The sequence below is a fragment of the Phyllobates terribilis genome, unplaced genomic scaffold (genome assembly GCF_046119375.1).
Source record: "Phyllobates terribilis strain yellow unplaced genomic scaffold, ASM4611937v1 Scaffold_17__1_contigs__length_24005725, whole genome shotgun sequence".
NCBI lineage: Eukaryota > Metazoa > Chordata > Amphibia > Anura > Dendrobatidae > Phyllobates > Phyllobates terribilis.
Genome location: NW_027362777.1, coordinates 8258818 through 8275961, shown reverse-complemented (window position 1 = coordinate 8275961; position 17144 = coordinate 8258818). Strand labels below are relative to the sequence as shown.

The following is a 17144-nucleotide window of genomic DNA, read 5'->3' as shown; positions in this document are numbered from 1 at the left end:
CACACGCGGCTCCGCTCCGTACACAAGCGGCTCCGCTCAGTACACCTCGTACACACGCGGCTCCGCTCCATACACCTTGTACACACGCGGCTCCGCTCCGTACACCTCGTACACGCGCGGCTCCGTTCAGTACACCTCGTACAAGCGCGGCTCCACTCCGTACACGCGCGGCTCTGCTCCGTACACCTCGTACACGCGCGGCTCCGCTCCGTACACCTCGTACACGCGCGGCTCCGCTCCGTGCGCCTCGTACACACCCGGCTCCGCTCCGTACACACGCGGCTCCGCTCCGTACACCTCGTACACGCGCGGCTCCGCTCCGTACACCTCGTACACGCGCGGCTCCGCTCCGTGCGCCTCGTACACACCCGGCTCCGCTCCGTACACCTCGTACACACGTGGCTCCGCTCCGTACACCTCGTACACGCGCGGCTCCGCTCCGTACACCTCCTACACACGCGGCTCCGCTCCGTACACCTCGTACACACCCGGCTCCGCTCCGTACACCTCGTACACACGTGGCTCCGCTCCATACACCTCGTACACACGCGGCTCTGCACCATACACCTCGTACACGCGCGGCTCCGCTCCGTACACCTCGTACACACACGGCTCCGCTCCGTACACCTCGTACACACACGGCTCCGCTCCGTACACCTCGTACACACACGGCTCCGCTCCGTACACCTCGTACACACACGGCTCCGCTCCGTACACCTCGTACACACACGGCTCTGCTCCGTACACCTCGTACACACGCGGCTCTGCTACATCCACACTGTAAACCCCTCCTGACCCCACACATAAACTTCAGCTCATCCAGCACCATGACAACCAGCACAGCAGAGTCCTGCATCCACTGAGGCCCCTGATCATGTGACCCCTGACTCCTCCCCTCCTGTGACCTCATCACAGCTCCTGTGCGCACAGAGCAGCCATATATGTGGTGGCGGCTCTGCAGGTGGAGGTATGTGGAGACCCCATTACTGGGCGCAGGGGGCATTAACCCCTTCAGCACGGAGGCTCTTTTGGGGTCTTGTGTTGCCCCTTTATAAGAATCATAAGGTTTTTGTTCTGTTTCCTATAATAGATACATACGACCCAACTATGGAGACAGGAAGGGGGGAAACGTATTGTTCTCATAGTACAGGACCCCTTTACTGCCCCACAGTGTAATGCCCCCATTATGCCCCTTATGCAGGATGTATGATGCCCCCCACAGTGTAATGCCCCCATTATGCCCCTTATGCAGTATGTATGATGCCCCCACACAGTGTAATGCCCCCATTATGCCCCTTATGCAGGATGTATGATGCCCCCCACTGTGTAATGCCCCCTTTATGCCCCTTATGCAGTATGTATGATGCCCCCACATAGTGTAATGCCCCCATTATGCCCCTTATGCAGGATGTATGATGCTCCTCACAGTGTAATGCCCCCATTATGCCCCTTATGCAGTATATATGATGCCCCCAAACAGTGTAATGCCCTTATGCAGTATGTATGATGCCCCCACACAGAGTAATGCCCCCTTTATGCCCCTTATGCAGTATGTATGATGCCCCCCCACAGTGTAATGCCCCCATTATGCCCCTTATGCAGGATGTATGATGCCCCCACACAGTGTAAAGCCCCCATTATGCCCCTTATGCAGTATGTATGATGGCCCCACACAGTGTAATGCCCCCTTTATGCAGTGCGTATGATGCCCCCACATAGTGTTATGCCCCCATTATGCCCCTTATGTAGTATGTATGATGCCCCCACACAGTGTAATGCCCCCATTATGCCCCTTATGCAGTATGTATGATGCCCCCCACACAGTGTAGTGCCCCCATTATGCCCCTTATGCAGTATGTATGATGACCCCCACAGTGTAATGCCCCCATTATACCCCTTATGCAGGATGTATGATGCCCCCCACAGTGTAATGCCCCCATTATGCCCCTTATGCAGTATGTATGATGCCCCCACACAGTGTAATGTCCCCATTATTCCCCTTATGCAGGATGTATGACGCCCCCCACAGTGTAATGCCCCCATTATGCCCCTTATGCAGGATGTATGATGCCCCCACACAGTGTAATGCCCCCATTATGCCCCTTATGCAGGATGTATGATGCCCCCACAGTGTAATGCCCCCATTATGCCCCTTATGCAGGATGTATGATGCCCGCATTATGCCCCTTATACAGTATGTATGATTCCCCACAGTGTAATGCCCCTATTATTCCCCTCATGCAGTATGTATGATGCCCCCACAGTGTAATGCCCCCATTATGCCCCTTATGCAGGATGTATGATGCCCCCACACAGTGTAATGCCCCCATTATGCCCCTTATGCAGTATGTATGATGCCCCCCACAGTGTAATGCCCCCATTATGCCCCTTATGCAGTATGTATGATGCCCCCCACACAGTGTAGTGCCCCCATTATGCCCCTTATGCAGTATGTATGATGACCCCCACAGTGTAATGCCCCCATTATACCCCTTATGCAGGATGTATGATGCCCCCCACAGTGTAATGCCCCCATAAGCCCCTTATGCAGTATGTATGATGCCCCCACACAATGTAATGCCCCCATTATGCCCCTTATGCAGGATGTATGACGCCCCCCACAGTGTAATGCCCCCATTATGCCCCTTATGCAGGATGTATGATGCCCCCACACAGTGTAATGCCCCCATTATGCCCCTTATGCAGGATGTATGATGCCCCCACAGTGTAATGCCCCCATTATGCCCCTTATGCAGGATGTATGATGCCCGCATTATGCCCCTTATACAGTATGTATGATGCCCCACAGTGTAATGCCCCTATTATTCCCCTCATGCAGTATGTATGATGCCCCCACAGTGTAATGCCCCCATTATGCCCCTTATGCAGGATGTATGATGCCCCCACACAGTGTAATGCCCCCATTATGCCCTTTATACAGTATGTATGATGCCCCACAGTGTAATGCCCCCATTATGCCCCTTATGCAGTATGTATGATGCCCCCACAGTGTAATGCCCCCATTATGCCCCTTATACAGTATGTATGATGCCCCCACACAGTGTAATGCCCCCATTATGCCCCTTATGCAGTATGTATGATGCCCCCACACAGTGTAATGCCCCCATTATGCCCCTTATGCAGTATGTATGATGCCCCCATTATGCCCCTTATGCAGTATGTATGATGCCTCCACACAGTGTAATGCCCCATTATGCCCCTTATGCAGTATGTATGATGCCCTCACAGTGTAATGCCCCCATTATGCCTCTTATGCATTATGTATGATGCCCCCATTATGCCCCTTATGTTGTATGTATGATGCCCCCACAGTGTAATGCCTAAATTATGCCTCTTATGCAGTATGTATGATGCCCCCACACAGTGTAATGTCCCTATTATGCCCCTTATGCAGGATGTATGATGCCCCTCACAGTGTAATGCCCCCATTATGCCCCTTATGCAGTATGTATGATGCCCCCACATAGTGTAATGCCCCCATTATGCCCCTTATGCAGAATGTATGATGCTCCTCACAGTGTAATGCCCCCATTATGCCCCTTATGCAGTATATATGATGCCCCCAAACAGTGTAATGCCCTTATGCAGTATGTATGATGCCCCCACACAGTGTAATGCCCCCTTTATGCCGCTTATGCAGTATGAATGATGCCCCCCCACAGTGTAATGCCCCTTATGCAGGATGTATGATGCCCCACACAGTGTAATGCCCCCATTATGCCCCTTATGCAGTATGTATGATGGCCCCACACAGTGTAATGCCCCCCTTATGCAGTGCGTATGATGCCCCCACATAGTGTTATGCCCCATTATGCCCCTTATGTAGTATGTATGATGGCCCCACACAGTGTAATGCCCCCATTATGCCCCTTATGCAGGATGTATGATGCCCACACAGTGTTATGTCCCATTATGTCCCTTATGTAGTATGTATGATGCCCCCACACAGTGTAATGCCCCCATTATGCCCCTTATGCAGGATGTATGATGCCCCCACACAGTGTAATGCCCCCATTATGCCCCTTATGCAGGATGTATGATGCCCCCACAGTGTAATGCCCCCATTATGCCCCTTATGCAGGATGTATGATGCCCGCATTATGCCCCTTACACAGTATGTATGATGCCCCACAGTGTAATGCCCCTATTATTCCCCTCATGCAGTATGTATGATGCCCCCACAGTGTAATGCCCCCATTATGCCCCTTATGCAGGATGTATGATGCCCCCACACAGTGTAATGCCCCCATTATGCCCCTTATGTAGTATGTATGATGCCCCCCACAGTGTAATGCCCCCATTATGCCCCTTATGCAGTATGTATGATTCCCCCCACACAGTGTAGTGCCCCCATTATGCCCCTTATGCAGTATGTATGATGACCCCCACAGTGTAATGCCTCCATTATACCCCTTATGCAGGATGTATGATGCCCCCCACAGTGTAATGCCCCCATAAGCCCCTTATGCAGTATGTATGATGCCCCCACACAATGTAATGCCCCTTATGCAGGATGTATGACGCCCCCCACAGTGTAATGCCCCCATTATGCCCCTTATGCAGGATGTATGATGCCCCCACACAGTGTAATGCCCCCATTATGCCCCTTATGCAGGATGTATGATGCCCGCATTATGCCCTTTATACAGTATGTATGATGCCCCACAGTGTAATGCCCCCATTATGCCCCTTATGCAGTATGTATGATGCCCCCACAGTGTAATGCCCCCATTATGCCCCTTATACAGTATGTATGATGCCCCCACACAGTGTAATGCCCCCATTATGCCCCTTATGCAGTATGTATGATGCCTCCACACAGTGTAATGCCCCCATTATGCCCCTTATGCATTATGTATGATGCCCCCATTATGCCCCTTATGCTGTATGTATGATGCCCCCACAGTGTAATGCCCCCATTATGCCCCTTATGCAGTATGTATGATGCCCCCACATAGTGTAATGCCCCCATTATGCCCCTTATGCAGGATGTATGATGCTCCTCACAGTGTAATGCCCCCATTATGCCCCTTATGCAGTATATATGATGCCCCCAAACAGTGTAATGCCCTTATGCAGTATGTATGATGCCCCCACACAGTGTAATGCCCCCTTTATGCCGCTTATGCAGTATGTATGATGCCCCCCCACAGTGTAATGCCCCTTATGCAGGATGTATGATGCCCCACACAGTGTAATGCCCCCATTATGCCCCTTATGCAGTATGTATGATGGCCCCACACAGTGTAATGCCCCCCTTATGCAGTGCGTATGATGCCCCCACATAGTGTTATGCCCCATTATGCCCCTTATGTAGTATAAAAAACCAGACAATGTGAACTGAGGTCTAAGATGGCAGACATACAAGAAACAGAGGCATGTTCACACTAGCAAAAAAGAAGCAAGACAAAAATATATCTCATACCCTACCATAATTATATATAAATGTAAAGCAAAGTTGCATAATAAATATAGGGTACTTAGTGAACTATTTTTGATCAAAAAAAGTATACAAGCCGTCCCACCAGCGGCAAGGTGACCCTAAATTGGGACGGTACCTATACTGCCTATATTAAAAACCTTACTGTATATCAAAGTTGAAGTAATGCATATAAAAGGGTAGACAAATAGGACCGGGTCCCAACTCCAGACCACCTAGGCCCGTGGTAAGCTACATATATACCAATCAGCTCAACAAAGGGCATGCCACACCCTTAAATTGCACAGAATGCAAACAAGTCAAAAAACCAGACAATGTGAACTGAGGTCTAAGATGGCAGACATACAAGAAACAGAGGCATGTTCACACTAGCAAAAAAGAAGCAAGACAAAAATATATCTCATACCCTACCATAATTATATATAAATGTAAAGCAAAGTTGCATAATAAATATAGGGTACTTAGTGAACTATTTTTGATCAAAAAAAGTATACAAGCCGTCCCACCAGCGGCAAGGTGACCCTAAATTGGGACGGTACCTATACTGCCTATATTAAAAACCTTACTGTATATCAAAGTTGAAGTAATGCATATAAAAGGGTAGACAAATAGGACCGGGTCCCAACTCCAGACCACCTAGGCCCGTGGTAAGCTACATATATACCAATCAGCTCAACAAAGGGCATGCCACACCCTTAAATTGCACAGAATGCAAACAAGTCAAAAAACCAGACAATGTGAACTGAGGTCTAAGATGGCAGACATACAAGAAACAGAGGCATGTTCACACTAGCAAAAAAGAAGCAAGACAAAAATATATCTCATACCCTACCATAATTATATATAAATGTAAAGCAAAGTTGCATAATAAATATAGGGTACTTAGTGAACTATTTTTGATCAAAAAAAGTATACAAGCCGTCCCACCAGCGGCAAGGTGACCCTAAATTGGGACGGTACCTATACTGCCTATATTAAAAACCTTACTGTATATCAAAGTTGAAGTAATGCATATAAAAGGGTAGACAAATAGGACCGGGTCCCAACTCCAGACCACCTAGGCCCGTGGTAAGCTACATATATACCAATCAGCTCAACAAAGGGCATGCCACACCCTTAAATTGCACAGAATGCAAACAAGTCAAAAAACCAGACAATGTGAACTGAGGTCTAAGATGGCAGACATACAAGAAACAGAGGCATGTTCACACTAGCAAAAAAGAAGCAAGACAAAAATATATCTCATACCCTACCATAATTATATATAAATGTAAAGCAAAGTTGCATAATAAATATAGGGTACTTAGTGAACTATTTTTGATCAAAAAAAGTATACAAGCCGTCCCACCAGCGGCAAGGTGACCCTAAATTGGGACGGTACCTATACTGCCTATATTAAAAACCTTACTGTATATCAAAGTTGAAGTAATGCATATAAAAGGGTAGACAAATAGGACCGGGCCCTTTGTTGAGCTGATTGGTATATATGTAGCTTACCACGGGCCTAGGTGGTCTGGAGTTGGGACCCGGTCCTATTTGTCTACCCTTTTATATGCATTACTTCAACTTTGATATACAGTAAGGTTTTTAATATAGGCAGTATAGGTACCGTCCCAATTTAGGGTCACCTTGGCGCTGGTGGGACGGCTTGTATACTTTTTTTGATCAAAAATAGTTCACTAAGTACCCTATATTTATTATGCAACTTTGCTTTACATTTATATATAATTATGGTAGGGTATGAGATATATTTTTGTCTTGCTTCTTTTTTGCTAGTGTGAACATGCCTCTGTTTCTTGTATGTCTGCCATCTTAGACCTCAGTTCACATTGTCTGGTTTTTTGACTTGTTTGCATTCTGTGCAATTTAAGGGTGTGGCATGCCCTTTGTTGAGCTGATTGGTATATATGTAGCTTACCACGGGCCTAGGTGGTCTGGAGTTGGGACCCGGTCCTATTTGTCTACCCTTTTATATGCATTACTTCAACTTTGATATACAGTAAGGTTTTTAATATAGGCAGTATAGGTACCGTCCCAATTTAGGGTCACCTTGCCGCTGGTGGGACGGCTTGTATACTTTTTTTGATCAAAAATAGTTCACTAAGTACCCTATATTTATTATGCAACTTTGCTTTACATTTATATATAATTATGGTAGGGTATGAGATATATTTTTGTCTTGCTTCTTTTTTGCTAGTGTGAACATGCCTCTGTTTCTTGTATGTCTGCCATCTTAGACCTCAGTTCACATTGTCTGGTTTTTTGACTTGTTTGCATTCTGTGCAATTTAAGGGTGTGGCATGCCCTTTGTTGAGCTGATTGGTATATATGTAGCTTACCACGGGCCTAGGTGGTCTGGAGTTGGGACCCGGTCCTATTTGTCTACCCTTTTATATGCATTACTTCAACTTTGATATACAGTAAGGTTTTTAATATAGGCAGTATAGGTACCGTCCCAATTTAGGGTCACCTTGCCGCTGGTGGGACGGCTTGTATACTTTTTTTGATCAAAAATAGTTCACTAAGTACCCTATATTTATTATGCAACTTTGCTTTACATTTATATATAATTATGGTAGGGTATGAGATATATTTTTGTCTTGCTTCTTTTTTGCTAGTGTGAACATGCCTCTGTTTCTTGTATGTCTGCCATCTTAGACCTCAGTTCACATTGTCTGGTTTTTTGACTTGTTTGCATTCTGTGCAATTTAAGGGTGTGGCATGCCCTGTGTTGAGCTGATTGGTATATATGTAGCTTACCACGGGCCTAGGTGGTCTGGAGTTGGGACCCGGTCCTATTTGTCTACCCTTTTATATGCATTACTTCAACTTTGATATACAGTAAGGTTTTTAATATAGGCAGTATAGGTACTGTCCCAATTTAGGGTCACCTTGCCGCTGGTGGGACGGCTTGTATACTTTTTTTGATCAAAAATAGTTCACTAAGTACCCTATATTTATTATGCAACTTTGCTTTACATTTATATATAATTATGGTAGGGTATGAGATATATTTTTGTCTTGCTTCTTTTTTGCTAGTGTGAACATGCCTCTGTTTCTTGTATGTCTGCCATCTTAGACCTCAGTTCACATTGTCTGGTTTTTTGACTTGTTTGCATTCTGTGCAATTTAAGGGTGTGGCATGCCCTTTGTTGAGCTGATTGGTATATATGTAGCTTACCACGGGCCTAGGTGGTCTGGAGTTGGGACCCGGTCCTATTTGTCTACCCTTTTATATGCATTACTTCAACTTTGATATACAGTAAGGTTTTTAATATAGGCAGTATAGGTACCGTCCCAATTTAGGGTCACCTTGCTGCTGGTGGGACGGCTTGTATACTTTTTTTGATCAAAAATAGTTCACTAAGTACCCTATATTTATTATGCAACTTTGCTTTACATTTATATATAATTATGGTAGGGTATGAGAGATATTTTTGTCTTGCTTCTTTTTTGCCCTTATGTAGTATGTATGATGGCCCCACACAGTGTAATGCCCCCATTATGCCCCTTATGCAGGATGTATGATGCCCCCTCACAGTGTAATGCCCCCATTATGCCTCTTACGTAACACTTGCAGAGGCATATCTAGGTGTTCAGCTCCAGGGGGCGCAGTGTCTGAGTGGGCCCTTACTGGTAACCCTGATTACAGCTATGCTGGTGCAGACTAAGGCCCCGGCCCCACTATCAGTATTTAGTCAGTGTTTTTTCTCAGCAGTGGGAGTCAAAATCAGGAGTGGGTGATAAATGCAGAATTGGTGACTTGTTTCTATTATACCTTTTCTCCAATTGTTCCTCACCTGGTTTTGGCTCCCACTCCTGAGAAAAAATACTGACCGAATACTGATAGTGGGGCCGTGGCCTATTAATGGGTATAGGAGAACCTCCGCAGATGACCGCAGTGTAACTAAAAGAAAAATCTCCACAAAGCCCAACACTATTCCCGCCATACAGTGACATCTAGTGGTAGATACCGGTCCTGCAGGACTTATAGACTATACAGCACAGTTACAGATAATCACAGCTGACGTTCTTTCTGATGGAGTCGTTCACTTTTCCATCTTTCTCAGAAAGACATTGCGATTTCTCCAGACAGGACTGATCTGAAGAGCTTACAGCACAGACACATCTGACTCCTCACCACCATTCCCATCTATTCCCAACCTGAACAATCCCCTCATCCTGACGATACCCCAATGCTGAGCCGCGGCTGCCGTATGTGTCCCTATTACTGCACGTGCTGTGTGGTATAAAAGCAGTGATCCTCTCACTGCCCCACATAATAAGGCCACTGCTGTGCTCCTTACATAGTAAAATGTCTTCACAGTAGCCTCCACACTCTTTAATGGTTCCACCAGTAGCTCTCACATTGCATAAAGCCCCCCACAGTAACTCCCACACTGTGTATAGGACCCCATACTGTATGATCGTCCCCCAGTAGCCTTCAAACTGTATAATGGCCCTCGCATTAGCTCCAACACTATTATGGTCCCCGCAATAGATCTGATGCTGTACAATGGCCCCCACATTTGCGCTCATGCTGTATAATGGCCCCCACATTAGCTCTCACGCTGTATAATGGCCCCCGCATTGGCTCCCATGCTATATAATGACCCCCACATTAGCTCCCACGCTGTCTAATGGCATCCACATTGACTCCCACGCTGTATAATGGCCCCCGCATTGGCTCCCACACTTTATGATGGCACCCGCATTAGCTCTCACGCGGTATAATGACCCCCGCATAAGTGCCCACACTGTATAATAGCACCCGCAATAGCTATCACACTGTATAATGGCCCCTGCATTAGCTCTTACGCGGTATAATGGCCCCAGCATTAGTGCCCATGCTGTATAATGACACCCGCATTAGCTCTCACGCTGTATAATGACCCCCGCATAAGTGCCCACACTGTATAATAGCACCCGCAATAGCTATCACACTGTATAATGGCCCCCGCATTAGTGCCCACGCTGTATAATGGCCCCCACATTAGCTCCCATGCTGTATAATGGCCCCTGCATTAGCTCCCACACTGTATAATGGCCCCCACATTAGTTCTCATGCTGTATAATGGCACCCACATTAGCTCCCATGCTGTATAATGGCCCCCGCATTAGCTCCCACACTGTATAATGGCCCCCACATTAGTTCTCACGCTGTATAATGGCCCCCACATTAGCTCCCACACTGTATAATGGCCCCTGCATTAGCTCCCATAGGTTATGGTCTCTGTCTGTCCCTTTCTGTGGGCTGCTACTTACACAGTCCTGATATATGACAGAGCTAAATAGAAGAAAATAGAAACAGCTAGTAGGTGCACCCCTTGGAACGTCTTCTCTCCTTTTGCCTTCTCTCCCTTTGGGGTCTTGTCTATACAGAGTATATGTTCAGGGGCCTGCACCTATATTTGATTATCTATTTGCGCCTACTGGCTCTTTCTTTTTAGCTCTTTATCATATACAGGTGCTTCTCACAAAATTAGAATATCATCAAAAAGTTAATTTATTTCAGTTCTTCAATACAAAAAGTGAAGCTCATATATTATATAGAGTCATTACAGAGTGATTTATTTCTGTTAATGTTGATGATTATGGCTTACAGCCAATGAAAACACAAAAGTCTTTATTTCTGTAAATTAGAATAATTAACAAAAAACACCTGCAAAGGCTTCCTAAAGCATTTATAAAGGTCCCTTAGTCTGTTTCAGTAGGCTCCACAATCATGGGGAAGACTGCTGACATGACAGATGTCCAGAAGGCAGACATTGACACACTCCACAATGAGGGTAAGCCACAAAATTGCTGAAGAAGCTGGCTGTTCACAGAGTGCTGTATCCAAGCATATTAATGGAAAGTTGACTGAAAGGAAAAAGTGTGGTAGGAAAAGGTGCACAAGCAACCGGGATAACCACAGCCTTGAAAGGATTGTTAAGAAAAGGCCAGTCAAAAAATTTGTGAGAGATTCACAAGGAGTGGATTGCTGCTGGAGTCATTGCTTCAAGAGCCACCACACACAGACGTATCCAGGACATGGGCTACAAGTGTCGCATTGCTTGTGTCAAGCCACTCATGACCAATAGACACCGCCAGAAGCGTCTTACCTGGGCCAAGGAGAGAAAGACCTGGACTGATGCTCAGTGGCCCAAGGTGTTGTTTTCAGATGAAAGAAAATTTTGCATTTCGTTTGGAAATCAAGGTCCCAGAGTCTGGAGGAAGAGTGGAGAGGCCACAATCCAAGGTGCTGGAGGTCTAGTGTGAAGTCTCCACAATCAGTGATGGTTTGGGGAGCCATGTCATCTGCTGGTGTAGGTCCACTGTGAGTTATCAAGACCAAAGTCAGCGCAGCCGTCTACCAGGAAATTTTAGAGCACTTCATGCTTCCCTCTGCCAACAAGCTTTATGGAGATGGAAATGTCATTCTCCAGCAGGACTTGGCCCCTGTCCACACGGCCAAAAGTACCAATACCTGGTTTACACACAACAGTATCACTGTGCTTGATTGGCTGCAAACTCGCCTGACCTTAACCCCATAGAGAATCTATTATAGAGAATCTATGGGATATTGTCAAGAGGAAGATGAGACATCAGACCCAACAATGCAGATGAGCTGAAGGCTGCTATCAAAGCCACCTGTGCTTCCATAACACCTCAGCAGAGCCACAGGCTGATCCCTCCATGCCACATTGCCGCATTGATGCAGTAATTGATGCAAAAGGAGCCTGACCAAGTATTGAGGGCATTTACTGAACATACATTTCAGTAGGACAACAGTTCGGATTTTAAAAGCATTTTTCAAGCTGATGTTATAAAGTATTCTAATTTACTGAGATAATGACTTTTGTGTTTTCATTGGCTGTAAGCCATAACCATCAACATTAACAGAAATAAACACTTGAAATAGATCACTCTGTGTGTAATGACTCTATATAATAGATCCCTCTGTGTGTAATGACTCTATATAATAAATCACTCTGTGTGTAATGACTCTATATAATAAATCACTCTGTGTGTAATGACTCTATATAATAGATCCCTCTGTGTGTAATGACTCTATATAATAGATCCCTCTGTGTAATGACTCTATATAATGGATCACTCTGTTTGTAATGACTCTATATAATATAGGAGTTTCACTTTTTGTATTGAAGAACTGAAATAAAGTAACTTTTTGCTGATGTTCTAATTTAGTGAGATGCACCTGTATGTATACTGGGTGTGCCCCCGTTTTCCTACCTGTGTTGTCTTATTACTATCATATGTTATTTTTTGTTCTACTTGTTATATTTGGGTTGATATGATGAATATAAGCCTTAAGATTGCGATTGTAGGTATTTCATTTCTCATGTCACATGTAATGAATATCTCTTTAATTTACAGTATTTATTAATCTTTTTTACATCTACTTGTTACATCGGCTCATCTTCTTCTCATTCAGGTCTCTACAATATTGGATCCTCTCTGTGAAGATCTTCTATATAAGAGAATTTTCCTGATTTATCCATCAAAGATGGATATGGACAGAGACAAGATGGTGGAGGGGATATTACACCTCACCCTAGAGATCCTCTTCCGGCTTACTGGAGAGGTGAGAGATTCTGATGACGTCACATTACATCATTCTTATCTATGGGAATCACAGATGGACAGAACTGGAGAGGTGAGGACTCTGGAAATGTCTGGAGTGAGATTTATTAATGTGTCTCTCCATAACCAGGATTACACATTAGTGAAGAAGACCTCTAGTGAGCGCTGTCAGGACCCTGTGTCTGAGGGATGGGGAAGACCCCTGAGCACAATCACATGGCCTCCACCTCACCCCCTGATACATGAGGACATCAATGCCCAGAAGATTGTAGAACTCACCTACAAGATGATTGAGCTGCTGACTGGAGAGGTGACACTGCTGGGAATGCTGGGACTTTATACATTAACACTATGGAGGGATCGGGGGGATGATGGTATCATTGTATGTGTCAGGTTCCTATAAGGTGTCAGGATGTCACTGTCTATTTGTCCATGGAGGAGTGGGAGTATTTAGAAGGACACAAAGATCTGTACAAGGACATCATGATGGAGGTTCCCCAGCCCCTCACATCACCAGGTAATAGACAGGACTAAATACACACGGCCTATAATTATCTGTATGTAAAGAATGAATTCAGTCCCTGTATGTGTTTCCTCCAGATCTATCCAGTAAGAGGACAACACCAGAGAGATGTCCCCGTCCTCTTCTTCCACAGGACTTTAAAAAAGGAGACCCCAATGTTCCTCAGGATCATCAGGTAGATGGAGAGAAGGTGTCATGAGATCTCCCCTATGATGTGTAGACGGCTGTGAAGGTCTTGTGCTCAGTCTTGTTTTATCCACCAGTATTATATGTTTTATACTTGTGTAATGAGAACGGTGGAGATGGCAGGATTAGAGCTGATCATAGATGGGACTTATCCATCTGTCTGTGACTTTTACAATATTTGTTTCAGGGTGAAGATCTGACCCATATTAATACTACAGAGACATATGTGAGGGGTGATGAGCGGTTTAAAGAGGAGATTCCTACATACGACTACCCAGGTGAGTAGTAACCACTAAATAATGAGAAGTCACAGATTCTTCTCAGTCACCGGCTGTGGCTGCTTTATCGGTGGTGTAGTCCGGCCGTATCACAATCGTGTGATCACCATTTTGCCTCTAGATCACAACATTCTCCTCCACCCAAAACTGTTCAAATGACTGTGGACATTGAAAGCCCTTTTCTATAGAACTTACAACCTGGAGGATCCACCTACCCCCTGGGATTAGGAGACGCTGACCGTTACCTGCTCAGATCTGTAAACTATAAAGCCGAATGACAGCGTACGTAGAATGTGCTGACAAGCTAGAAAATCACTTGAAGAAAAATATTGTGATGTGCCTGTAGAGAAAGTGGAGGGTAATGATGGTGTTGGCTTCCTAGATCCCTGATATCTTATTGGATGAATCTACCTTCTCTCCCTTCTGTGCTGCTGAATGTCCTCATATGGTCCCTACAAGACCAGGTCCAGTCTTTCTGGCCAAACTTCACTTTTATGATCTACAACATTAAATGTGCAGTGAGGCCAAGTGTGAATTTCTGTACAATAACAGCAGAGTTTCCCTTTATCCTGACTTTTCAATCTCTTTTAAAACCAACTAACTTCAAACAGGATTGCGATAGCATTACATTGCGATAAATACACATTCATTCTGATTTGATAGTTTGATTGTGGTGGGATCGGCCGGCCTCACTATAAGTGTGTAACTCCCTGGTAGTCTTTAACCCCTTCATGACCAAAGCATTTTGCGTTTTTGTTTTTTGCTCCCCTTGTTCCCAGAGCCATAACTTTTTTTATTTTTCGCTTTTACCATATCATGTACTAGAAAGTGGGGAGAAAAAATTCCAAGTGCGGTTAAATTGCAAAATAAAATGCAATTTCACAGTTGCGTCTCCATTTTTCGTTATCTGGGGTCGAGTGAGGGATTATTTTTTTGGGCGCCGAGCTGATGTTTTTATTGATTCAATTTTAGGGGTAGATCCGATGTTTTGATCGCCCATTATTGCATTTTATTGCAATGTTGCGGCGACCAAAAAAACATAATTCTGGCATTTTTTTCTCGTTACGCCGTTTACCGATCGAATTAATTATTTCTTTATATTGGTCGGGCGATTCTGAACACGGCGACACCAAATATGTGTGTGTTTTTTTTTATTGATTTAGTTTAAATGAGGTGAAAGGGGCGTGATTTAAACTTTGATATGGGGATGTTGGAGAGTGAAAATTGCAAATAGACCATTTTATTGTCCAACACATAGTGTCCAGATTGTGCTCCAGGAGACACACACCATAAAATAAGTGGGTTCTTCTCACTATAGTAATGCCAAATACATGGATGCTGAAAGTGGTTTGGGCGCACTGCAAGGCTCAGAAGTGTGGGGGGGATTTGACTTTGGGAGAGCGGATATTGCTGGATTGGTTTATGGAAGCCATGTTGCTTTTCAAAAGCCTTTGAGCCACTAATAATGTGGAAACCTCTGGTTTTCCACTGACAGATGATGAACCTGAGTGGGGACTTGTTTTTTGTGAGATGAGTAGAAGTTTTTATTGGTATTATTTCACCTACATAACATTGTTTGGTGGCTTTTTATTCCATATTTGGGAGGCAGAATGAACAATCAGTTGGACACCACGCTGTACTGGTTCATGCTATGAGGTTTTCTATTAGACTGTGAACTGTCATTGTCTTGGAGAATAATTTAACATTTTTAAATAACTTGCCATTTCTACAATCACGTTAAGTAGAAATGTTCAAAAATATAAAATTCAAGGATATTTTTATTGAAAAATAACAATTGGTTTTATTTTTCGGCAGATGACTGTACCAGGAGATCAGAGGGACAGCTGACATCTGCAATTTTTAAATCCGATGATCTTGAGATCCCACAGGATACAATTGAAGCGAATGCCATTACTCCAGATATACCATCATCCCTTCACAGCAAAGATCCTTTGAAACAGGTCCTGTCTTTTCATTCATTACTGACTAATAAGGAAAATCAAAGTCACAAAATAAGCATTAAAAAACAAACTGCTCCTAAAGCAAAAATATTGTTTGGACGTGTTCCGTCCCAAGGTCCGACTGTGTCCAGGATTCCACTATATTAACCCAGTGTGCCGTCAGCGAGATGTACCGTCCCTGCCCAGAAGCACTTGTCCGTGGTTAGGTGGACTTTCCCCGTAACTACATTGTTGAGGGCATGGCTCACGATGGACACGTGCTTGTGTAATGCGGTGACGACACACGGGGAGAAATAGTGGCGGCTGGGGACCGAGTACCGAGGGACGGCCGCCTTCATCAGGTGGCAGAAAGCTTCCGTCTCCACGAGCCTAAAGGGCAACATTTTGAGCGCAAGCAGTCGCAAAATATGTGAATTTAATAGTGTGGCCTGTGAGACGTTGGCTCCTTATTTGCGTTTGCGTTCCAAGGACTGGGGTATTGACAACTGAACGCTACGCTGGGACAAGGACGTGGACGTGCTTGCTGATGGTGCTAGTTGAGTGTGCAATGACCGGTGTAAGGCATCTTCACATGCGCCATGGACAGAGGATTGGTTTGCATGCACAACAGCGGAAGAAGCAGTGATGCCACCCGCAGACACTGTTCCTGGACCCTTGGATTTGGGCCACTTAGTCAGATGCTTTGCTGCCATCTTCCTGATCATGCTTGTGGTGGTCAGACTGGTAGTTTTGCTACCTCTACTGATGCTGGCCTGGCAGGTGGTGCAAATGGCCTTTTTGGGGTTATCGGCAGAGTCTTTAACCCCTTAACCCCCGAGGGTGGTTTGCACGTTAATGACCAGGCCAATTTTTACAATTCTGACCACTGTCACTTTATGAGGTAATTACTCTGGAACGCTTCAACGGATCCCCCTGATTCTGAGACTGTTTTTTCGTGACATATTGTACTTCATGATTGTAGTAAAATTTCTTCGATATCACTTGCGTTTATTTGTGAAAAAAAACGGAAATTTGGCGAACATTTTGAAAATTTTGCAATTTTCAAAATTTGAATTTTTATGCCCTTAAATCAGAGAGATATGTCACACAAAAGAGTTAATAAATAACATTTCCCACATGTTTACTTTACATCAGCACAATTTTGGAAC

General features: G+C 44.9%; 1 protein-coding gene across 1 annotated transcript in view; it reads left to right on the top strand.

Moving 5' to 3' along the window:
• The first annotated feature begins 885 nt into the window (after positions 1 to 885).
• Positions 886 to 17144, top strand: part of LOC141176053 (uncharacterized) — a 49981-nt gene continuing 33722 nt past the window's right edge. The window contains exons 1-7 of the mRNA XM_073660033.1: positions 886 to 967; positions 12900 to 13049; positions 13179 to 13358; positions 13442 to 13565; positions 13649 to 13746; positions 13945 to 14035; positions 15851 to 15996. Coding sequence (XP_073516134.1) covers positions 12972 to 13049; positions 13179 to 13358; positions 13442 to 13565; positions 13649 to 13746; positions 13945 to 14035; positions 15851 to 15996 — 717 coding nt within the window. The 5' untranslated portion in view covers positions 886 to 967; positions 12900 to 12971. The remainder of the gene's footprint in view (positions 968 to 12899; positions 13050 to 13178; positions 13359 to 13441; positions 13566 to 13648; positions 13747 to 13944; positions 14036 to 15850; positions 15997 to 17144) is intronic.